The 26226-nt window shown below is 37.0% G+C and overlaps 2 protein-coding genes across 2 annotated transcripts in view; one reads left to right on the top strand and one right to left on the bottom strand.

Moving 5' to 3' along the window:
* Nucleotides 1-26226, bottom strand: part of LOC129747011 (sterol O-acyltransferase 1-like) — a 62958-nt gene that overhangs the window by 29927 nt on the left and 6805 nt on the right. The window lies entirely within an intron of this gene.
* Nucleotides 3991-26226, top strand: part of LOC129747012 (facilitated trehalose transporter Tret1) — a 48381-nt gene continuing 26145 nt past the window's right edge. Inside the window, exons 1-3 of the mRNA XM_055741024.1 lie at nucleotides 3991-4393; nucleotides 11933-12200; nucleotides 12655-12790. Of these exons, the coding sequence (XP_055596999.1) occupies nucleotides 4377-4393; nucleotides 11933-12200; nucleotides 12655-12790 (421 nt within the window). The 5' untranslated portion in view covers nucleotides 3991-4376. The remainder of the gene's footprint in view (nucleotides 4394-11932; nucleotides 12201-12654; nucleotides 12791-26226) is intronic.

Below are 26226 nucleotides of genomic sequence, written 5' to 3' on the forward strand. Positions count from 1 at the left end.
AGGAAAACTCTAGTGAAATGAATTTGAATTGGAATTTATCTTGAGAAGAAAAACATACTTCTTCCATTTGTAGTCGGATTTGGTGAACGATAGTGACGTCAAAACAAAAAGAGCGATGGAATAAATTTGTAAACAAAAATATCTTTGTCTTATTTCTGAAGATATTTTACTCTTTTTTTAGTTAATTCTGCCAACTGATGGAAAATCTCAATCAAATTAATTTTAATTGAATTTATCTTACGAAGAATCATAACGTTGATATACCCTTTTCATCATCATTATTGAATGATAAAGTTAGACACATAAAAAAGGCAATCTTCAGACAGGGTAAGATGACTTTCTGGAACTCAGGTAGATATAAAAGAAAAGCAAATTTACTGTTTTACATTCTTAGCTGACATTTGAGAATAGTCTGAATGAAAAAGAGTGGTCATCCCAACTTGATTATCAATTCAGAGTAGAGAAAGGGAATAATGTAGTGAATGAAGAAAAAAAGATGATAACAGAAAATATTACATCTTTCTAAATCATGACAGCAAGATGAAATATGTGAAAAACTGAATTGAATTTGATTCAGTTTAGTAGGCGTAAGACGCGTTATACATCGATCCTGCTCACACTCATCACAACGAAATAGGAATGATATATGAGGTAGAGTAGAAACAGTAGAAAACTCTTTAGAAGAAAAGAGATAGATCATAAGAAACTGAGAAGAACTGGACGAAGTACGAAAAGTGGTCATTCTATTAACGACTTTTGCCGAAAGCAGTTGTGGTCAGTTGTATATCCCGACACGGATTGTGAAACATAGAACGACAGGATACGACACTACTGTGCGTCTCTTTAAATCTGTTTGGATTCCTTACATAGAAGGAATATGCGAGGTCCCTGACCGCAATTGCTCGCTTGATTTCAAATGTGATCCATGGTGTCCTTCTATCTCGAACGATAGTAGAGCTCTCTGGTGCGTGGGTGTTATCGAGTATCTCGGCGTTATTATATCGGTGTTATCGAGTATCGGCAAGAAAACTTTTGGGTTCGAACCCCATAAGTGGCCGACAGGTTAGTGTGTTTCCTCCTATAACTGACTATATAATAAGAATGTTCAATTAGTTGCCAGTTGGCCAGGTATATCCACGGATGCCGGAATACCTGTAAGTAAACTAGCCCACCTGATTGACTCGTTCTTCCAAAATATATGTACTTACATCAATACAATACATTCAGCACATAACAGTTCATACGAAGCCATGGGGTCCGGGTATAGTGTGCGCGTTGCTTTGGAGATTTGTCGAACCTAATAATCTAAGAATGCACGTGAGTACATACTTAGGCAGAACTGCTGTGAATTCGTGACCCGTGGTGGATAACCAACAAACATACATACATGACATATATCTTATTTAAACGTTAGTGAATTCAAAACATTTTTCAAAATGATGTGATAAAAATGGGATTAATATGAAAAAAAATGGACCAATATAAAAATATCGGCCAAAAATTGACTTCCTGCAACTGTCTCTCAACAAGATGTAAAACATTTTAATGTTAACTAATGTTTACTAACTAGGTTGGCCCATTTATTTTCCTCTAGACCTAACTTTAAAAAAAAACCAACATAAAATCTTTTAAAGAAAAACCTTTCAACTTAAAATATAATTTATTCATGGCTTCCAACCTAGAATGACTATATGTCAAATAACAGACAGTATCAAACAAATATTTGAAAATAACTGAAAATTTTATGATCAAAAATCTTGTGAAAAATCATGTTTTGTTACCTTGTGTACTAATAAATAGTTTACAAGTGGTTTGGAGAGAGTTGTGATTTATTATGCAAATCAACTGTTAAACATGTAATATGTGGCACTAGTTACCCTAAAAATTCCAAATAATGATCAGGCATCAAGAAACAACCCTTGTACAGAAGATATTTTTTTAACTTATCGGCCTTATCGGTGAAAAGATGTCCGTTTTAGTAGAAACAGAAACACTTCAAGATCATGAAATTTTATAGACAGAATTATTATATTATTATATAGAAAGAATTAAAGATGAGAGTAGAATTTTATTTAGAATCATTATCATCAGATAAAGGATGTCCACGATGAAATTTCCAAACACAAAATTAATTCGCAAAATTCGAGTTTTCATCCGATTGTCATCAAATATTCAGGGATTGAAAAATAACTATTAAACTTCATTTTACCATTTTACTCGTATTTTTTTACAGTCTATACGCAAATGCCTGCACCTTGGCCTTAATCCCGGCCACAAGATTCTGCACAAGCTGTGATTCAACCGTTTTTTGCATGTAAACCCATACTTTCTTCAGTTCCTCGACTGTCTTCACAACCTTAGGTCGTTTAAGAAGGTGCTGCTTCATAATCGCTCAGTACTTCTCGATGGGGCGGAGTATTGGGAGGGTTGAACATTTTCGGCACGAAATTGACCTTATTGTCCGCATACCACTTCAGCACATCCTTGGTGTAGTGGTATGAGGCCAAATCCGGCTAGAAGATTGTTGGGAAATTGTGGGCCTTCAGGAGAGGAAGCAGCCGCTTCTGGAGGCACTCTTTCATGTACACCTGTCCTTCCATCGTGTCCTGGGTCATGAAAGGTGCACTCCGCCTCCCGAACGTGTGGGCGCCTGACTTGCCAAACCAGGAATTTATTCGCAAATTTGGACATCTTTTGAGTGCGGGCATGCTTCGGAACGCTGAACTTATCTATCTGAACTTATATCAGGAGATCTGTTTGAAGTCGGCCTTCACATATGTTTTGTCGTTCATGATGCAGCATTCAACTTTCGTCAGCATATTGAGGTACAACTTCCTGGCACGGGTTTTGGCGGGCTTGTTCTGCTTCTCGTCGCGATTAGGGGCCTTTTGTACCTTTTTTTTTTGGCCAATTTTTTCAATGAAATTCCATTCACAGTACACCATCTTGCGCATGATACTTTTTCTCTTCTCCGGAGTTAGACCACGCATTTTGAAATGCTACCTACCTAAGGGTCCAGCGCCGATTGACCGACGCATAGGGCTGAGATAAAAGATCTCCACTGCTGGCGATCCGGAGCCAGCGTCTTCACTTGCTGCCAGCCAAGGTTCTCGTCAACTGTGCGGATTTCAGCGGCTAGACTTCGCCGCCACGAGCTTTTGGATCTGCCTCTTCTTCGATGACCATCTGGATTCCAGTCAAGCGCCTCTCTGCAAATCTCGTTTTCATCTCTTCGCAGCGTGTGCCCAATCCATCTCCACTTACGTTCCCGAATCTCGATTTCTAGCGCCTACCAAGATACTGGAAGCACTCCACTGTCTCAACCTGTTGTCCAGCTACCACGAAATTGGAACGATTTTCTGTGTTGATTTCCATCGACTTGGTCTTTCCGACATTGATTTTGAGACCTGCTGCCTTGGAGCTTTCGGTGAGGTCGTCGAGTTTGCTCTGCATGTCTTGTTGTGTTTGGGCGTTATTAAACTGCTATCACAAACTAAATGTTTTTTTGTTACCACGTACAGAAATTTGTAAACAGAAAGTCGCAGCCAGTAGAACTCTAAAAAAATCGATTCAAAATGACCGTTAATATTAGGTGTTCTTATTATTTCTGGAACAGTCCATAATTATATGGCACTTGTGTCAGTTATACGACAAACAGATGACACGCGTCGCGTCTCAATGTCTCGTTCGATAAAGCCGGGCGTCGTTTTTCGTTCTTTGTTTTGCTACCACCCGGCATCGCGGCGCAGCAAACAAGTATGAAAAAATCCAAAACAGAGAATTTCAACTCAATAGAGGCGTCTCTCTCGCGTCCTTTTTTCTCCAAGCGGGCGGGACGCTGAACTCAATTCGACCGCAGCAAATTTCGCTTATCAGCTTACTACGTCACCGTTTTATGAGAAAATGCGCGTTTTTTTTTGTCATTCTGCAATGACCAGGGGATGGCGTCACCGATTGGTGTATACACAAACAAGCCACCTTGTCGTCGTCGTCGTCGTCGATTACCACCTCAAGGAAGTCAACAACAGAGTCTTCGCGTGTCGCTCAATGATATATACGAATTGACGCTGGTTTCAACGAGACATTCGTATCGCGATCGTCGTCAGTTCGATAACTTAGTGGCAACGCAAGAATCTTATCACAGAACAACGGTCGGGGTTTTTTGTGTGTTGTACAATAATCCATTCAGTGCTGGCTGACTGTTCTTTTTTTTGGATGAAAATTGAACGTGACTAGTGAAAACGTCGATTTGATATCAATTCGACCAGAATCTTGTGCAATTGAAGAATGGTTACAGCATTATTGGTTGAATGAAATTGGCACAAGTGTTATTTGTTCTAGCCTAAAAGTAACTGCAAGAGCATAAAACATAAACCATGAAGTTGGAAGAAAGGTAAATAATAGTGCAGCTCAACAGCTCCAATCAGCAAAGTGGAAAGCTCATAGTGACAAGTTAAAGGAGGGTAAAAAACTGGAAAATCCGGTTTGTGGTGTGTTAGATATACCCATAATTCTGATGATGTATGTCAGTGTCGCCACGAGGTCAACGAACGAATGATTTCTCCTTTAGTTTTTTTTTTATTTCGTTTGGGACAGGACTACGCGTTGGTTGAAGCACCCTCCGGAAGAAGAATCCTTAAATTGCGTTTTATCGCAGAATAGAATCTCGATTCAGCAGTGATAAGTGCCTCTAGGGTGGTGATCGGCATAGAGAACGATGAATCGTTTAGCAGCCATTCGTATTGAAATGTGTTTATTTTAGGCAGCTGAAGAAACGAGATACTGTTTTTTTTATTGATGTAAACATCAGTTTTATAACAGTAGAAACACTACTATATTGTCACTTGAGTTGTGTGCCAGTGAGGTATTGATTATTCCGATGCCATGCTTTGACAACAAATTAAGAAGAATGTTCAGTTCTCAAGCATGCAAAAATGTATCGGGTAATTTCTAATTCTGAACGGAAATTTTGGTTACCTGGGAATCATAGTTGTTTGTTGATTCATTTGAGGATTCCCATTCAGACTTCGGATCCGATTCAGATCCGATTTCATATTCAGAGTTTATCTTTAGTTTCTTTTTACGGATTTCTATTTTCAAAAACAATCTCCATGCTCAAATTTCAGATCCAATTAATTCAGATTGATTTTAATTTAAATTCAAGATTCACTGGAAAGAACCATTCTTTAGCGCCTTAAGTAGTAACATAAGTTGAGCTATGTATATCTACAGTAGCATTTAATAGAATAGTCCGTGGTTGATGATCAAAAGTTTAGCATTTATGAATCAAAATTACCTTTCACTTCTCTTACCCAGTGATTCTCTTCTAAACTTCTATCCGTCTATAATTCGCTTTATTCTAACTAGAACGGTAATAAAATTCACCGATATGGCCGAAGAATAGAAAACTTGCTAATATTTCAGGTCTAGATTCTAATTTCAATTCATATTTCAGTTCAGATTTAGTTCTAAATCGATCCAAAGGATTTAAAACTACAGACAATATCTGCAGATTTATACTTCAGATACCTGGTTTAAGATTTTAGAATACAATTTGAGATTCAAATTTAAATTCCTTATTTAGATTAAGATTAGCTTAGCTTGATCGACTACTCACATCCACATGCCACTTTAAACTATTACTGAAACTGACTAGATACTTTTGTGTTCGACTATATTCGGTCATTTTTAGTACTTAAACATTTCGGATTCCATAACCGCAGGCGTGGCTAGTAGAACTCCGTGATTGACCGAGGCCATCATTTTTGTCCAGAGGTCAAAAGAATCGTGTCTGGGATTGACAGCATATTCTCAATGAACAAAACTGATGCTCTCTCTTTATACATCAATAACGGCGCCGGCCACGTCCTAGTTAGATAGAAAGGAAAATAAGAGACAAAGATGAAAGAAAACAAAATTATGCTTTAGGACCGAGGTCACCTCTGCATCCTAGCAAAACAATTTTGGTGTGGATGTGGGGAAAAGGGATATGATCAGGAAACACTTTTGATTAGTGTAAAGATCTTATTTTCGAAACCTATTTCCCTATGCTTCTAGTGTTTACTATAAAGATCTTATTTTTTGAAAAATCCAAAAAGAAAGTGATTGCCATGATGATAACTAATAAGGAATAATGCAATGATATTTGTTTTAAAAATAAATAGGTGCTTGATTTTTTCATGAGTAACTAAATTAGCTGTTTCTTTAGTTCGTTGACGTGTAACTAACATTTAAAATTAGGCTGAACGCCATCTATCCAGAAATCTCCACGCCAGTGTTTGGAGAAAAGGTATTGTAACATGGAAATCACCCTAACAGGTAATGAAGTCGCATGAGATTTCTTCTCTTAATCTCCTGAGCTCTCTACTGAAACTTCTTTACTTCTGAAGAGGTCATATTCAAATTTATCAGAGGTGTAAATTTACATACTTTTTTTGAATCTTATTCTTTTACTTTAGGTAAGAAAAATAATAACCTTTCGATATCTTGAGACTTGGTTTCATTGTATCAAATTCAATACTTTTAGATAAAATTTGTTCATAAAATTGTATAGCTTCTTCAAGCGCAGTAGCCGAAAATAGTGTGACATTCAATTGAAAATGGCATTTAGATTTGTCTTATTTTTTTCTTCTCTACCGAACTAACTTGCTCTTTTTAAGACGTTCGAACTTCGGAAAAGTCATTTTTTGTTAATTTGGTTTCCTTCCCAAATACTTTACGAACATAATAAAAAGGCTTAAGATTTGTGTTTGAATTATCTGATTTTATGAATATTGTTCTAAAGGCCTATTCTTTATTCATTTAATGTATGAAGAAAAATATTTTATTTCTTGGTTTTCAAGTGAATATCAACTTTCAGTTATTTCTGGGACTTGTTAGGTTTTCTTTTTTGAAAACAATACAGAAAAATATTATGGGAGAGTGGGGAATCATGGGCCACTTTTTTTCGTTGTTCCATAACTTCTTTATTATAAAAGATAAAATGAAAACAAAAAATGTTACGGTTTTCAACATTTTCAACGTATCATAAGGTATTTTTTTTTTAATTTTCAATAAGTTATTTTCCCCAAATTCTAACTGTTTGAAAAAAAAGCAATATTTTTTGGATTTTGAAAAATGGTGGGGAATCGTGGGCCACCAAATCCAAATTGACCAAATAACGTGCAAAGTTTATGAGTTGACCCAAAACTGTGATTTCCTAATTCATTTCGTTATTTTAAAGCAATTTCAGATGATGAAATAAAAAAGAGAGCTGTGTATGATCGCATAGATTCCAAAACCTGGCTCGCGAACGTTTTGGCAAAATTTGTATATAGGATGGACAAAATATTTTTCATTACTCTTCATTTGGCATAAGAAAACTTTGCAGATAGGTAAAACGTATTATAAGTTCTGAATGTGTATAAAAACATAAAAATATAGGTGATTCAAGATGTGTGGCCCACGATTCCCCACAAGCTATGATTTGCAAATTGGTTGCGTTTGTGTGACTTATTGATGTTTCATCAAAAATTCCTTTTCCACGTGACGTCGTGAAAGATATGACAAAACTAAGATCATAAGGGTATGAGCATATTTTTGTTATGCACTTTAGGTTCCCCATCGATGAAATTAGCTAGTGTTTTTTTAATTATGTAAGTGATTTTTTCTAACTTTTTTTAATTTGATAAATAAAAGAAGCATATGATGCGTATTTCAGTCAACAACATATAGGAATATATGCTCACGCAAAGCGACGACGATGATAGTTGGTTTGAGATTTTTATCTCAACACACATCTGAGATATTAAAAGTGGCCCACATTTCCCCATGGCCCACGATACCCCACTCTCCCCTAATATTTTAATATGTTGTTTTCAACTTCCTCATCTAATTCGACACCTGGAATTGACTTTGCAGTCCAATAACCCAAAAGTTAAAGTAAATTTATAGTAAATTTTAGTAGATTTTTAATTTCCTTGTCTATTCAAATGGATATAAATGAAAAGTGAATTATACAGTGTGACTTCTAATAACGATTTTACCGAGCAATGTTTGACAGCGTGTTTTATTCATCCTAAAACGATTTATAGCAAACATTTTAATTATATTAGAAATTTTGGAAACTAATATCATTCCAAACAAATAAAACTTATCGAAAAAACAAATTAAAAGCACTACGTTCAAGGACAAAAAGAAATATTCTCCACATGATCATTTTTTTTCAGAAAATAACCTCGAATCTAACAAATTTTAAACCTGACAGCATACGTAAGCTTACCGAAAATTTACTAATTCTAATCTGATTTATTGAGAGAGGATTTTAACAGTAGCTGTCATTCGTCCTCTGTAACCGAAAATTAACTAAATGTCCATTGCCAACTAAGGAAAATGATAATAAAAAAACAACACTTATCTTAATGAGTCCTCCAAAGGTTACCGTCTTTCACTTAGGAAGATGATCCTGGGCCAGTCCGGAAGGCCTAGCGCTAGTCCTTTTGACTCAGTTTAGCACAAATCTCAATTCTTTAATTCACTTTCGGGAGTAAAAATTTGCAGCCGAAACAAAAAAACACCCGTCATAAACGGTCACAGCCTACCAAGTCCTTAAATTCCGTATTTAGATTAAGATTTTAGAATAACTTAAAATTGTAGTTTCAAATTTTATATTCAAATTTCATATCCAGATTCAAATTATGATAAATGGGAAGATTGCATTATGATACATGATCATTAGTTTTATTCTTGGGTAAATACACGAATGCATGTTCTTATCATAATTTTAATTCAAAATCTTAACTAAAACTTTCGAGTTGTGTATTAGAATTAGAACTATAAACATGAATGCCTTAACTGAGATCTTAAACTGATTTGAAAAATAAAGGTATATATCCTAATAGTCTTTTGTCATTTCTAGTCTTTTGTTTGTGTTCGTTTTATAATTCTATGAAATTTTTGAGGTACTTAACACCGTTTTCTTTATTCTTGCCAGCTTGTTTCGTTAATTTTTTTTTTAAATTCTAATGGTCCACTTTAAGCGGAGAATACTACAAATTGTTTTGATTATTATTTCAGAAAACTCTGCCAAAATAGAGAGGGTCCTGATATTGGAGTTATATTTTTGAAGAATGCCGTCGCACACAGGGGTAAATGCACCTAATAAGCGATCAAAATTATTTGCGGTCAAACGGTAAACGGTAGACATTTGATGTATTCGCAACATTTTTATATTTTTAGATGATCTATCAAATTCTTGAAAGAAAAAAGTGATTTTTCCACCTGGAAGGGAGATAAAAAAATTATTTCTTTAAATTATTAGTTTACCGACTTGATGTCTTCACGCAAGTTGTAAATCTTACTATTTTAAGCAACTTTGTTGAAGAGACCATCAAGATCGCATGAAAATCATAAAAGTTAAAAAATAGAAATACGAACAGGAACAATTACGAACATGAAACATTGAGGGTTTTTTTTTCTTCAAATTCTAAGTGTTTCTAGAGGTAAAAGATCATTTTTGAATACTAGTCTGTAAAAAATCCATCCAAAACTAATGTTAAATTTATATATCAATGGAAAGCCAATAACTTGACACACAAAATCCACTCAAAAAATTATACGAACTCGTCCGAACTCTTAAGGTTATAACTTACTGAAAAAAGGCATTATTTTGGATATTTTCTAGTATATCTCCTTTCTTAGTTGAAATATGTATTTGAAATGTTCCACAAAACTGTGTGTTTTAAAAATTTGAACATCTTTCTCAAATATACCAAGTTTGTAAATCATATACCGTCAACTGGGGCAACATGCAACATTTTTCAAATTCAATGACTTCTAAAATCTAAATGCCTACAGATAATCATTCCTCTTGTACATCAAAAGTTTTAAGGTTGGTGGGACACCAAATTGACGTAGTCAAAAAAAAAATTATTGGTTTTATCAGTTATTTTAAAATTATCAAAAACATGCGATTTTCACCCTACTAAGAAAAAGGGGTAAGTTGCAACAAACTCTGTAGTTAATGAAAAAACAAATGAAAACGTTTGAAAATTTGAAGTTTTTTTTAAACATTTGTGATGTCTTAACGCATAAGGTACCAATTACAGTAGTTTTTGGTTTTGTTCGAATTAAATTTTACATTTTTTCTGTCAAAAATGTTTTTAAGAAAAAAGTGTTAATCTGCTGCATACATTTAGGGGTAACAAATACTACAAAATATTCTATTATCTTGAATCATGTAATAAATCTTAGGATGGATGAAATTTTAATGTTAACAAACGCATAATGCAAAACAATCATATTCCAGCATATGGAAACGCGATTTATGAGATTTAGTTCTGATTTGCATTTTGTTGCATTTTGTTCCAGTCAGCTAACTGAATTATAAAAATATTTATTTTAAAAAAATTGGTGATTGTCCGAAAAATATTTATTCACGAACACTGTTGGTATTGTATAATGAAAGCAATATAAAGTTTGTAGGTGATTTCATTAAGAAAATCCGTCATATGAGGTAAAGTTTTTTACGGCTTCGAAAAATGTAAAAGTTTGTTCATCTATTGCTCGATTTTTTAAATTTTTTATGAGAATCGAAAACTTTAAAAAACTCTTTCACGATGTTAAAAACTACGTCATCATAAATTTTTTTATCATTTAATGATAACTTTATTACAGCATATTGAAATAATTATTGAATGAGTGTTTTGTGAAGACATTAAGTCTGTAAACTAATTATTTCAAGAAATAATTTTTTCCAGGTGGAAAAATCACATTTTTCTTTCAAAAATTTGATCGATCATCAAAAAATATATTTAAAAATGTTGCGAAGACATCAAATGTCTACCGTTTACCGGCGTACCACTCTATGGCGTTTTTACCGTAATGGCAAGATGCCAAATCCGGCCAAAACAGTACGGAACAACCGTGTTTCTTCAGGAAAGGCAGCAGACGTTTATTCAAACACTCACTCACGTCAATTTCTTGGTTGACAGTCCCGGAAGCTATGAAAATGCTGCTTTTCAAGCCACAGGTACAGATGGCTTGCCAAACCAGATATTTCTTCGCGAGCTTTGACAGTTTCATGTGCTCGAAAATATCTGCTACCTTTCCCCTTCTTTTTGCCGTATAAAACGGAAGCTGCTTGTAGTCGGCTTTGACGAAGGTTTCGTCGTCCATTACCACGCAGTCAAATCTCGTCAGCATAGTCGTGTACTGCCTCCAGGATCGCGCTTTGGCCGTCGTATTTTGTTTATCATCGCGATTTGGAGTCACTACCTTCTTGTAAGTCGATAGTCCGGCTCGTTTTTTGGCTCGATGCACGGTTGTAGACGATACACCCAGCTTATTGGCGGCATCTCGGAGAGAGAGGTTAGGGTTTCGCTTGAAACTACAGGCAACTCTCTTTGTCGTCTCAGCGGCTTCCGGTTTTCGATATCCCCCCGATCAAGATTTCCTGGGCTATTCATATTCTGAAACATTTGGTGGCTCAACCACAAGGGTTAAAAATACTACAAAAAGGTCGTTGGAATTTCTACATCGTGGGCTAGCTTAAACGTCTGCTCTTGGTGGTTTAGCCATGCTTAACACATGAAGGACCGCGAAGCAATCTATGCCAAGAAACACCGAAATTCGGCATTCTGTATCTCAAAACTTGCTGGAACAAATTTTACAAGTTTAGTATCTTTGAGTTAGTATCGTGTTCAATTTTGTAGAATAAAGTTTCATTTTTAAATTTTATACCTACCTACATTTGAATTAAGCTTCAGAGTAGGCACATTCGCGGCAAGCAAAAAAAACGATGATTCTCGTATTTGGTCCTGGTCGTGGAAACTTGAAAGTCAAATGATCATTATTTTAAAATTTATTCCTTCAAAGTCTGATAATTGAAATCTCACATTTATTGTTTACCAAAAACGATAACAAAACGATTCTCCATCCCCATTTATGGACTCAGTTCATTAGAGAGCAAACAGGTAAATGAGGACAGGATCGGCAAAGAAGATGATGTCAACTTCAAAGCCGATCGCTCTGCACAGAACGACAGTCCTCCACCACCTTATCCGGATGACGCTGCAGCTGATTATCGCGAGCTAACGACGTGTCTTACGCCTCTGAATACAATTGCCGTTAAACCAGCAGTTGCAGACGAGAAACGAAACCTGGAGGGCTCATCATCGGGTGGAACCGAAATTCATTCCACCTCCAAAGGAGTTTTCCATCAGGTGAGTTGAATGATTGAAAAATATCATTGAGACAAAGTAAAGTTTAAGTGAAAAGGACAAATCGATAGTAATTTTCTTTAGATCAAGGTTTTCAAGAAATATAATAACTATCCTAGCATGATACCAATAATTGTCCAACTCAATCTCCTGTCTACTAACTGTTGCTTTTATAAAACAAAAAAAAAACCAAAACGTGCATGAATAAACCAGCATGCGATGAAAAAACGTGCCACCACCTCAGTAGCCGGCGATTGAAATCAATTTGTGATGATTGCAAGTCACTCGGCTCCACATGACCGCGTGGCGCGGCGCCCTATCAAGCCACGACCGGCACTGTGTTTATTAATTGATAACAGCAAGCAACGGTTCGATCAAATATTGAGAAAAACAATTCAACAGCCCCAGCAAGTTAGTTAACTCTTTCGTTTTTCGTTTGCCTTCTCCTGTGATACAGATTCTTGTCACATGTGCGGTGCTTCTGCTGGCTGCGGCCTGTGGCATGCCGATAGGATACTCCGCTGTACTGCTGCCCCAGTTGTACAATGCCAGCGAGCCGCTCTTTATCGACGTCGAGATGGGATCGTGGATTGGTATGTTGACCTTCTATTATAATTTGTAATATTTTAACTTTTTCTGTCTGCCACATAAACTCAGTTCTCCTTATATTCAAACTGTAATACCTGCAAATCAGGCCACTAGCGAGTGGCAACTAAAATTTTTGATTTTTTCTTTCAAGTTGTGAAAAAAGTCAAGTGTACTCGAAGATGATTTGATTTTTTGAAATTATAGGGACATTGTCCATTGTTGAAAAAAATTAGTGAATAGTTGAAAACGATCGATAATTATGGGAATTACGCTTGTGATAGGGAAACACGTCTTGTAGGTTTGAATAGTTATTAGGAACTAAAATTTATTTTCACTAAACTTTGGTGAATCCGTCGGCTGCCTGATGTTTCGTGTTGATGTATTGTACATCAATCGCTCCGCTGGTGATAGCATCGTTGACAAAATGGTATCTGATGTCCATGTGTTTCGTCCTCGGGTTATATGCACCATTTTTGGCCAAACACAGTGCAGATTGATTATCGCAGTATACCTTCAACTTCGTTGCTCCACAAATCATCCACAGCAGGTTCCGCCACCACAATGCTTCCTGAACAGTTTTCGCCAAAGCCATCAGTTCCGCTTCACACGAGGAAAGGGCGACCGTTGGTTGTTTCTTCACACTTCAGGAAATTGCGCCACCTTGCAGCACAAAAACGTAACCGGTTGTGGATCGCCTGGTATCCAAATCTCCTCCCCAATCTGCATCGGTGTAGCCAACAATGTCAGCATTGCCATCTCTCCGGTAACAAAGTCGACTTCCTGTTGTTCCCTTGAGATAACGGAAAATCCGCTTCACCGCCGTCCAGTGCTTTCTGCCAGGATTGTGGCAAAATTGGCTTACCACGTTCACTGCATACGAAATATCGGGTCTTGTTGCTTGAGAAAGGTATAGAAGACAACCTACTGCCTCCTTATACGGTGTATTTTTCATTTCGTCTTGCTCCTCGTGTGTGCTTGGTACCATCGACTTGTCCAATTTCTCGCTTGCCTCGAACGGTGTACTATCTGGATGACAATCCATCATTTTGAACCGATTGAGAACATCTTTAATGTAGGTTTCTTGATCCAGGGTTCTCCTGCCTCCAAATCTCGATTGATCCGAATTCCGAGACAGTATTTAGCGATACCCCAATCCTTCATCCGGAATCGATCACACAGGAACCTCTTCAAGTGCTGTTTCGCCCGATCATCGTTGGTAAAGATTAGAAAATCGTCGACGTATATCGTGACGAAAAGCATCTTTCCTTCCGTGGCCTGGTAATAGAGACACGTATCCACCTTCGATTGAGTCAATCCGAATTCTCGTAACGCCTGGTCCAGCTGGTTGTTCCAGACCCTACTGGACTGTTTGAGACCATACATCGCCTTGCGGAGTCTGCAAACTTTCCTTCGATTACCGCCGAAACCTTCAGGTTGCTCCATGAACAGCACCTCGTCCTTCAGCTCGCCTTGCAAAAATGCCGTAACCGCATCCATTTGCTCAATTTGCAGATCGTGTTTCACCGCCATCGCCATCAAGAATCGGATCGTGGAATACCGTACGACTGGAGCGTACACCTCGTCAAAATCGATGCCTGGTCGCTGAGAGCACCCCTTAACGACCGTGCTTTGTACCGCTCGACCTCTCCGCTGGCTCCACGTTTGGTTTTGAACACCCATTTGTTTTTTATCGCCTTCTGCCTTTTTGGTAGATCCTCGAGCACCCACGTGTTGTTGGATTCGAGTGCTGCAATTTCCTCACACATCGCCGCAATCCACAGCTCACGGTCCGGCCGACCGAGTACCTCTTCATAGCTCGTAGGATCGTCCAAACATTCGGTCGTCTGCGTTGGTGGGGAGACATTTTGGCCAGTATAAGTCGAATAAGAAATGTAATCGTTATACTTGCCTGGGTACCTGCGCTCCCGACCGCTGTGCCTAAACTCATGCTCTTTTTCAGCAGGTCTACCAGATTGCGGTGGGAGCGCGCGATCTGCCACTGGATGCTGCAAAAAATCGTTTTCTGCTGACAAGCTTGAAGGTTCTTCCGAAACTTGAGGCACAGTTGCCTCAACGACCGTCACAGCTGGCTCAGGGAAGTCAATTTCCAAGAAATTGACCGGTTCATGTCGCTTGTCCTTCAATCCTTCACATCGACCTTCATGGAAAATAACCACATCTCGACTTATAACGACGTCTTGAATTTCAGGATTGTATACCCTGAAGCCTTTGGTATCGTCAGCGTAGCCAAGGAACACACATCGCTTTGATTTCGGATCCAGCTTCTTTCTTCGTTGTTTTGGCTCGTGAACCATCGCAGTCGAACCAAACACCTTCAGCTTGCTCAAATCGGGCTTCGATCCTGTCCAGGCTTCTTCGGGCGTAACACCATTCAGCACACGTGTCGGGCAACACGTGACATAGGCTGCTGTGTTCACAGCCTCAGCCCAAAACTCCTTCGGTAACTTCGCCTCGTTGAGCTACAGCGAACCTTCTCGAGAATCGTTCGATTCATTCTCTCGGCCACTCCATTTTGTTCCGGCATATACGGGCAGGTCTTCTGATGTCGGATACCTTCACGTTCTAGAATTCGCTTGAAACTTGAGTTCACATATTCACGGCCATTATCGCTTCTCAACACTTTTAGTTTGAGACCAGTCTGGCGCTCAACCAAAGCTTTGAAATTCTGGAACGCTTCAACGGCTTGATTTTTCGTCTCCAAATTATAAACGAAAAGCTTCCTCGTAGCATCATCGATGAAACTGATGAAATACCTGCATCCTCCCAGCGAAGGAATCTCGAATGGACCACACAAATCAGAGTGTACTAGTTCCAAACGCTCTCGTGCCCTCGTCGTGCTAGTCGGAAACGATGCTCTAGCTTGTTTTCCTTCGATGCACTCCATACAACCAGCAAACGATGACCCATTGAGCTGCATTCCCGTTGAGACGTTTTGAAGCTGCTTGAGACTGTGCACGTTCAAATGACCAAGTCTTTTATGCCAAAGATCTAAATCATTGCATAAAAACGCCTTCGGTGCTTTCCGATTCAGCCGGTATAATCCTCCATCAGCAGTTCCCGAAACAAAAATCTGGCCATTTTTGTTGAGAACCTTGCAGTCGTCTTTTGTGAAAACAACCGTGAAGCCTTTTTCGCAAATCCTTCCAACAGACAACAGGTTTGTCGCCAAATCTGGAACTTCCAGTACGTCGCTCACGTTCACGGCTCCTTCAAGACAATCCAAATTGACGTTGCCTTTCGATTTCGCCAACATGCTGTCGTTGTTTGCGGTACCAACATTTAGGGAAATTTCCGTCTTCGATTGGAAATCTACATCACCTCTCGCCATGTGGCAAGTCGCGCCTGAATCGAAATACCACTCGTTCCGATCCGCATCGCCCATCGCAAATGTAGCACACATTGCTCGCTTCCTGTCCTTCTTCATCGATTTGGTCTTACTCGGACAACTTGCCGCAAAATGACCTGTTTCGCCACATGAGTAGCAAACGCCTTTCTTAACGCCGCCTCGTCGCCTTTGTTGCTCTTTCGAATACAGAGCTCCTTCATCTGCGCCGCTCCGAAGATCTTGCTTCACCTTGACGTCTTGCAATATTTTGCTCCTTACGAAGTCGGACCTCAGGACTTGACCGGACGCTTCTAGTTCCATCACCATCGGGGCGTAATATTTTGGCAACCCCATCAGCAGAATTGACGCCAACCATTCGTCGCTCACCGGAAAATTAATTTCCGACAGTTTGTGACTTGTCGAAATTATTGCATCAACGTAGGCTTCAGTGTTTGGAAAATTTTCCAGCCTTGACGATACGAGTTGTTGTAGCAACCCAATTCTTCTGTAGATACCGTCGTCTTGAAAAGCCGTCTTCAATTTTTCCCATGCTTCCTTTGCGCTTCTCGCATCTATGACTAAACTGAAGTTGGTCTTCTCCAGGCTCAGGCAGATCGTTGACAACGCCCTCATGTCCGTCTCTTCGTCCACGATTTCACCTTCCTTGGGCATCACCGCATTCCAGCAACAATCCCGGATCAGGCTCATTTTCATGGAGAAAGCCCACGATACGTAGTTGTCTCTGCCTTTTAACTTCTCGATGGCCAAGGTAACGCCTCCACCGGATCGAACCACTCGCTGCTCACCATGATGGGATCCGCCGCTTCTACTGCCGGGAATCTGACCATTTTCTCTTGGTCCTCCAGACTCCTGACCTTCGGTAAAATCCGCACCACTACTTGCACCGCCTGGGTTTCGAACTGGATAGTCCCTTGGAATCATCTTCTTTAAAAATTTTCAAACGACGTGACCTGGGCTCATAACCTATGGGAATTACGCTTGTGATAGGGGAACACGTCTTGTAGGTTTGAATAGTTATTAGGAACTAAAATTTATTTTCACTAAACTTAGTCTACGATTGCTTAGATTTAACTTCAGCATATCTGGATTACTTCGACTCCAACAATAATCGGCTGTTCGCCGAAGCTTCCCTTTGATGTCGAAACAGGAGGGTTGTACGGCCTTCATGTCAACTTTGTGAATAGATCTCTTGATTCTACCCATAAATTGTTTGCAGTTCTTGGCTCTCCAATTATTTTTGTACACCAATGAGCTCAAAGTTCCGAAAAAATCTTCGAGTAAACGACTTTCTTTAAAATTTTGCGAAATGATCGACAAGGTAAGGGTGTAGCTATTGTCATCAATAATCGTTTCAAATTTAGACTTCTTCCTTCCTTCAATACAAAAGTCTTAGAAACAATTGGAATTGAATTAGAAACTTCTATGGGGAAAATTATAATTGTTGCCGCATACTTGCCTTTTCAATGTAGCGGTGAACAGAACAAATTTTTGAAGGGAGATTAACAAAACATCTCAAGAAATAATTTAATTTTATTTATTATTGGTGACTTTAATACAAAACGCCGATCTTGGAATAATTTTTCATCAAATTCTAATGGGAATATTTTATTTGATGACTGCGCTACAGGTTATTATACTATTGCACATATCCTGATGGGCATACTTGTTTTTCTTCAATTAGAAATCCCTCCACAATTGATTTGGTTCTAACGGATTTAGGCGAGCATTGCAGTCAATTAGCTAATCATGCGGACTTCGATTCAGACCACCTTCCAGTAACTTTTTCTTTATCCCAAAGTCCCATTGAAAACCCTTTAATATCAACTTTTAATTTTCAAAAAGCTGAGTGGGAGCGATATACTAATTTTATTAAACGTAATTAAGATGTAAACGTTCCACTGAATCCAATAGAAGATATTGATTTGGCTGTAGAAAATTTGACAACTTCAATAGTCAATGCTAAAGCCGCGTCAATACCCAAAGTTTAACATAAATTGAATCAACCTTTGATCGATGATGATCTTCAGTTTTTGATACGACTGAAAAACATTCGTCGACGCCAATATCAACGAACTAGAGATCCTTATTGGAAATTTATTTATTGTGACCTTCAAAAAGAGATCAAACGACGATTAAATTGTATTCGTAACGAAAATTTTACAAAAGCAGTAGAGGATATGAAACCCTACTCAAAGCCATTTTGGAAATTAACTCGAATTCTGAAAAAGCCCGAGAAACCAATTCCTACTTTGAAAGATGAAGATAAATTTCTTTTAACTAACGCAGAAAAAGCTCAAAAAAATAGCCCAACAATGAGTCTCCTCATGATTTTTATTTAAACGTTGTAAGTCCAATTGATGCTCAAATTTCCATAGAATTTGATGATAATCTTTCTAAGCAAAACGTATTTGAAAGTTTTTATGATACAAATATTGATGAACTTAAATTTATTTAAAAAAAAAAATAAAAATAAGAAAGCTTCGGGGGAAGATGGGATTTTCTATATTCTTATTAAAAAGTTGCCTGAAAGCACTTTATATTTTCAGTTAAAATCTTCATTTTCACTTGGCTTATTTTCCCAATAATTGGAAAAATGACAAAGTAACTCCAATTTTGAAACCTGGAAAAAGTGCTTCAGAGCCTTCATTTTATCGACCAATTAGTTAGCTTCCTTCTTTGAGTAAACTATTTGAGTGAGTTATTTTGAATAGAATGATGATGCACATTAATCAGAATTCTATTTTTCCTGATGAACAACTTGGTTTTCGTCATGGACAATCTATTACACTTCAACTTTTGATTAACGCTAGCAAATCTGAAGGTTATTCAACTGTTGTTGTTGCTTTCCTAAATATTGAAAAAGATTTTGACAGTGTTTGGCACAAAGGTTTAGTAGCTAAATTCACTCGATTTGATTTTCCTGTATATCTCACCAAAATTATTAAAAATTACTTGACTAGCAGAAACTTACAAATAAGCTATCAAAATTCATGCTCTGAAAGGACACCCATTAGAGCTGGCGTCCTTCAGGGCAGTATACTTGGGCGAATTTTATATACCTAATATTTTTACTTCTGATTAACCTGATGTACCGGAAGGAAAAGATAGAAGATTATTTGCTGACGACACTTTGCTTTCAGTCAAAGGTAGGAATGACACGCAGTAGATTGCAACAAAATTTGGATTCCTTTTTGAATTACTTGAAAAAGTGGAAAAAGGTTCTGAAAATGATTTTGCGGCTTCCACCTTGGCACAGCACCGAAGATCTTCATCGGATTGCGGGCATTGATTCGATCGAAGAGATGGCCAACAAAATCATCTCTAACTTCAGAGGCAAATCGATGTCTCGATGTCGATCGATGTTCAGAGGCAAGTCTTCCATCGCAGAGTTTCGTTCTCTTTACAACTAAGTTAGTTTTTAGGATATAGTTTAGGTTTAAGTTTATATATTTATTTTCTTGCTCTACAGGATATTCTCCTATAAATAAAATTAATTTATTGCTATAGCAAATCAAATAAACAATGTTTAGAATTTACTTAATCAAAGAGTTGAACTGATTATATGTAATCTGAACACTTAATTGACTGTAATAATATAACTTGAATGTAATGATTAAAAGACTAATAAAGACATATTTCAAAAAAAAGTACTGTCCTTCTGAATGATGTTTGTGTAGAAACGGCATCAAAATTTTCTGCAAGAAATACCTCTCACGGAAATGGCGATATACAGCATCACTTTCTGTTCAAACTTATGTTTGAATTTGTATTTAATGTTCGGAAATGTAGAAGAACTATCCTTGGAATAGTATCGATCGTTTCCGGGATGTGCGTCTTCGAAAGAGGGAAGTAACTTTCGTCTTCCAAACAAAACATTTTCCGGAATCATTTATCATCATCCGGCTTGTGATATAGCTCAGTTGGCAAGTCTGTTGTCTCCTAAGCCGATGTCTGCGAGTTCGAGCCCAAGAGCAAATATCGAACACAGTTGTACCGGATAAGTTTTTCAATAACGATCCCCCAAACTGCACCGTTGATAAAGTCGCGATTGCCTAAAGATGGTTAAACGACTATAATCGAAACAAAAAAATATTTTTTTTCATCATTACATTTATTACATTTATTTGTTTATTTCATCTGACATTCCAAGTCTACATGAATTATTAATTAACTAAAATAACCTAAGGTATACAATCACAAGTTAAAATCAACAATTTGAATGTGAAAAGCTTCGTAACAGATTAGATTTTTGAATTTTTGATTTGAAAACCTTCATGCCTCCTATTTCGAAAATAATTTCATCCTAACTGTCGGCTGCAGGGCGTGACAGTTTTGGGCAGGACTGTCACGGGTGACTGTCGTGCCCATACCGCACTCATGCCCGGTCGTATGCGCTGCTGCTCGGTTCGAATAGATCGAACGTGCCATGCCATCTATTCGAACCGAGCAGCAGCATACGACCGAGGCGTAACGCGATGTGTGGTGCCGGTGCACCTTAGGCGAAAAGGGGTGGGGAGGGTGATCACCAGCCGCAGCAGGTAGCTTGAGCTTCAAGCAAAAGGAAAATTCATACGTTCGTTCGAAATCAACTCGGCCCGAGCGTGGAAGATTATCCAAAGCGAATCTCGGCTACAGTCAGACGGAGTTAGCAGTACTGTCATGCGAAATTCAACGCATTGAAAACTGTCACGAAGATTCTTCCAAAACTGTCACGGAGCTTAAAAGGCTTTCATACCTACGAGCAAACTTCCGCATGAGGTAAACCAAGGCATCGTTGAACATCGCACGACCGCGCCTTTTAAAACTGTCGGGGAAGAATTATTCGGAAAGCTTTCACCGAGGTGGATGTGCGACGTTCGCAAGAATACTGTCGTTCGGCAGTATTTTTTGGAAGCCTGCGTACATTGATTTCGATCTGTCTGAGTAAACCTGGACAGTCGATTTCACCATCGATCAGCTTCTTAACAAAAATAGCGCGCGCCATCACACGCCTTTCGTGGAGTGTTTCCATATCCAGCAGGAGACAGCGTTGCATGTAGTCCGGAAGTTCTTCTGGGAATCGGAGAGCATACTTCAAAAAACTTGATTGCGCTGCTTCGATTCTTTGAGACCAGTATGTCGTATATGAGCACCACACTATTGAAGCTGTTTCAAGGTGAGATCTTACAAGTGAATAATACAGCGAACGGAGGCAGTAGGGATCCTTAAACTCCTTCGATAGTCTTATTAACAAGGTTGCGAAATCTCATGAGATTGAGATTTTTTTGAGTGAGATTTTCCCTTTTTGAATCTCAGTGTGATGCTAGGTAATCTCATCGTGAGTATCACAAACGGTTTTTGTCTTGAATGTCAACGCTTTCTCAGGCTGAGAATCACGAGCAGAAAAACTACTTTTTGGAAGGCAGAGATGCCATGGAATAATATTTGTGCAAGCTCTTGAACAATGAAACAAGTTTTATAGTTCAGAAAAAGCTGAACATACCACGACTTTTTAAAAACTGTCAGTTATACGTTATACTTGATGAATGTTGAGGGCTAGTTATACTTTTTTTAAAACATTTTTATAGTGAACATACTATTAAAAGCTCAGTACAATCAGGTTGATGATAGGAATTTGTTTTTTTTTTGTATTTATGTCTTAAGCAAAGTTGCGAAATCTCGTTCAGTTAATATTTTATCGAGTGAGGTTCTTCCTTTTTGAATCTCAGTGTGAAACGTTAACGTTGATTGTGAATGAAAGTTTTGATTTTAAAACATCTTTCTGAAGAATGTATTATCATGACTTGTAAGAATCTGATTATAATATTTATGTCTTAGTTTAATGAAAGTTTTACAGAATGAGCAAAAAGTTTTTAATGACCAAATATCGCTCGTATTCAGAGGATTTAAGACATGCAAGTTATGAAATTGTATTTCCTACAGTAATGTACTTTTAAATTTCTTAAAAACGTTGATGCAAAGTTTTGCAATCATGGAAAAGAACCGCAAACATTGAAATGCCCAAGCTCAAAATTCTTCAAAAAGCCCCCAATGGCTTAATGTGCTTGCCAGAAAAAAACATCTCAAATCTTCTGGACATTACAAGAAACTATAAAAAATATAGCAAAATCTGAATTGCTCAATATTTGATTATTATAAATATTAACACAAAAAGTACCGCAAAGACAACTAAGATGGGAAACACTTAAATTCAGAATTAAAATTATAAGGATCCACCGGTCCTAATTTTACTAATTTAGTATCTTTGAATTACAGAAAGTTTTATTGTCAATTTTGCAAAAAAAAAATTTGTGATTTTATTTATAGCATTCGAGCTATGCTTTGCTTTTACTTGTAGCGACAACCTTAAAAAAAATTAATTTATAGGTAGCTATGTAGAGTTTTAATATGACTGAAGAAAATAATTTCTTAATCTTCCAAACAAATTAAATTTTAAAATATAAAATTTAAAAAAAGATTGTTAACAACGAATAACCATTCCAATTAAATCGCATGGCATCCCAGCTTATGCAACCGGCTGGAATCGACCACATATGAAAAGCATTTATGAACCAAATAAAAAGTAATGAAGAAATATCAAAATTTTCCCTTTTAAATGGAAGCGGTGGTTTGTAGCTTCTATCCTTATGGTTAATCTTTTTTATTTCAATTTTAAAAAGACATTTTAATGATTTTTTATGCATTTTAACGATTTTCTTTTTCAAGAGAAGGAAAGCCGGTTTTATTTGCACCGGTTCACAGATCTTTTTCAAATATTATCTCGACTCGCGTGATGTTTGAAATTCCCTGTGGGAAATTTCTGAAGTAGAAAACATGATCGTTGCACCAAAAAGTAGGATATGATTCATACCAGCCTATCTAATGTCCGATAAATTCACTTATTCTATTAAGAGCGTTTCCAGAAAATTTATTGAATTCTAAATAGTAAAAAGAATATGACAGAAATAATAATGTGCCATTGAATATTAAGATTGATCAAATATTATTGTACTACCATTTAGAGTAATTGTAAAATCGCTTCTTTTGTTAAGCGGCCTTATTTCTAATTTTTTGATTATTATCCTATGAGCTTTTAGACACATGCATCAGAGATGAATTGTTCTTTAATTATCATAGCTGGATTTTTTTAACGATTTTTTAGTACGTTTAAAAATGCCCGCCAAAAGAAATTCGTGAAACCCTTGGAAAAAACACTGTTCAATTTTATTAAAATGGCTAGTTTAGACTGTTAATTGATCATTCACAGCCTAGTACATCATTTTGAAGTGGTTTTTGTGAAATCGGGAATGTTAAGATTGGTTTCGAAAATTGGTTTTCTCTACGGTTGTTCCGGATCTTTTACAGTCTCTAAGTGACTGTTCTGCAGAAAATTGCACCACCAATGAGTAGTTTGGAACAGAAAAGGGATGTCAAGGACCAAGGACGTTTAAAAAAAGATCGTTTGAAAAAAGATTTAAATAAAAGTTGAAACAAAGGACAGCTTATCACTGACATCACGGCTTCTATTTTTTTATTTAGTTGATATAAAAAAGTAGGTTTTAATTCTGAATGTATAGATGCATGTTTGTTAGAATACATGATCTTTATTAATATTTCCAAATTTAGATATCCTTCACTCGTACACAACATGCTCTGAAGAAGGGACCGCATGAAATTTGATGACTGTGATCATATTACAGTTCAACATATGTTTTTTTTTGTATGTCAACAGCCGAGAAAATACAAAAAAAAAACCTAAAAAAATCTGAGTTTTGACCTTTTTTTTTTGTAAAAATTTCAGCCCTTGAGAGTTAAAACAAATATCGATTTTTCTATTAATGTATTCTATGCTTAGCTAAATAAGCATATTTTACTGATTTCAAATAGCCAGAAAATCGATTAGAAATGTTGCTATTAATCCCATATTATGTTGTTGCTTTTAATTTTGAAAACCAACAAAACGTCAACGACTGAATTTTATATTTTTTTTTATTTAAGTCGTCTTGACTATGAAATTATGTTATAAATTGTTTAGTACCAAAGCGCCGTATTTGCAAATAATATTATAAAATTAAAGTGTTGTTCTCAACATTTTTAAGGTAGTGTGTTGTGTACATAGACACTTTTTAAAACATAGGTACCACGAGCTTTAACACTTTCGTTATTAAAAAGTTTCAATAAAGTCCAATCATTAAAGCGCTCTTATTTTCTTTATATCAAAGCGTTTGGAGTCGTTCAACTTGGCGTGTCGCTAGTGTGAAAAGCTAATCACATTATATGATACATTCAAATATTCCATAGATTCGTTACAAATTTTACTGTCGTCAAAAAATAGTAGGGGAAAAAGTGGGGAATATAGCTGAAGATTTCTCTAATGGGATTCTGGATTTCTGATTTTTTTCTAGATGTGATGCTCAGTGAATTTCGTTTGACATCGACAGCTTTGAGCATCACAACGAAATTCATTGTGCTGCTTAATTGATACTCATCACGGTGAGTATCAATTTCAAATGATTATCTGAAATCTTGCAACTCTGCTTATTAATAGTGTTTTCGTTTATTGGCAGTGGCAACCTAGTTACCCACGAGTTTTGCCCTAACTGCTGTTATTATGTTCGGTTATTAATTCAGAAGCCCACTAGTTTTGCCCGAGATTTGAACCTCAAGCAGGCGGTTGCACCCCGTAAAAGTTGTCAGTGTTGGGGGTAAACATAAGGGCGAGTATAGCAACCATATATTTGCATCGTCCCGGGTAACGATTCTGTTTGTTTATTCAGAAAAAGTTTTGCCCCGCGCTAGTGGAGAAAAACGAAAACGGCATAAGAATCCCAGGTTTCTGTTGGCTTTTGATATAAGGCAGTTTAGATGCTCACGAAAAGTAAGTTTTTCGTCGAGGGTAATTCCAAGATCTTTAACGAGGATACCCTTTCTAGGTCCGAGTTCAAGATTCTGTATCTCCAGTGAATAACGTTGGTTTTTCGTGCGAATGAAATTACGGCACATTTAGGAACACTTATTGTCATTTTATTGACTGTGCACCACCGCTCGAATATGTCAATGATGGTCTGTAATGTAGTACAGTCGCTTTCGGATTTGATTTTGTGGTAAATTTTCAGGTCATCTGCATAGCAAAGACGACATTCGTTCGGCATATTAAACAGTATATCATTGAAAAAGAGCGAGAAAAGTATCGGGCCCAGATTGCTACCTTGAGGCACGCCAGATGGATTGCAGAATTCAGTTGACTCATAAGTTCCTAATTTGACCGAAACTTGTCTGTTCTGGAGATAAAAAGCTAGCCAATCAATGAAAGCTTTTGAAACACCTAATTTTTCAAGCTTTGCCAACAGCAGCTGGTGGTTTACCCGATCAAAAGCAGCCTTCAAATCTGTGTAGATTGTGTCGATTTGAAATCCTTTTTCGATGTTTTTCAGGCAGTATGATTTAAATTGGGTTAGGTTAGTACAAGTTGACCGCCCAGGAAAGAAGCCATGCTGATCAAAAGAAATGTACGTTTTCATTTGACTCATTATGGTATGAGTAATGAGTATCTCAAATAACTTTGAACCGGCGCACACAGGAGTACGTAGAAGAAAAAGTTGGCCAAAAGTATTTTGTAGTTTTGAAATCAATAAAATAGTTTATTTTGACTTATCAAACGTTTTCAAGATCATTTAAAATATTTTTTTCCGTTTTCGTAATTTTCCATAATTTTGTGTTAGAAATTTTCTAACATTTATATGACATGATAGATAATCCAGGTTAGAAAAGTTGTAAAATTCAAAAAAATCAAGATTTTTTATTTGTTTTTGAAAGTTAAATAACATTTGAAAATATTCGAAAAAAAAAACATTAACTTTACTGGGCTTTAATTAAAAAAAAACGAAGCCCTAGGTGACTTTTTTGTGGAAAAAATCTCTCAATATTTTTAAACTTCAAACTTAAAAATATCAAAATAGCGCGAGTTTTTTCTTTTGCACATGATTATTGAAATTATCAATTTTCTAATGATATCAAACATTTTGCCGGGACTTGCTGGGAACAGAAACAAAAACACTAATTTGTAAAAAAAAATCAACGTTTACACCAAAAAAT

The sequence above is a fragment of the Uranotaenia lowii genome, chromosome 2, assembly GCF_029784155.1.
Source record: "Uranotaenia lowii strain MFRU-FL chromosome 2, ASM2978415v1, whole genome shotgun sequence".
Lineage (NCBI taxonomy): Eukaryota > Metazoa > Arthropoda > Insecta > Diptera > Culicidae > Uranotaenia > Uranotaenia lowii.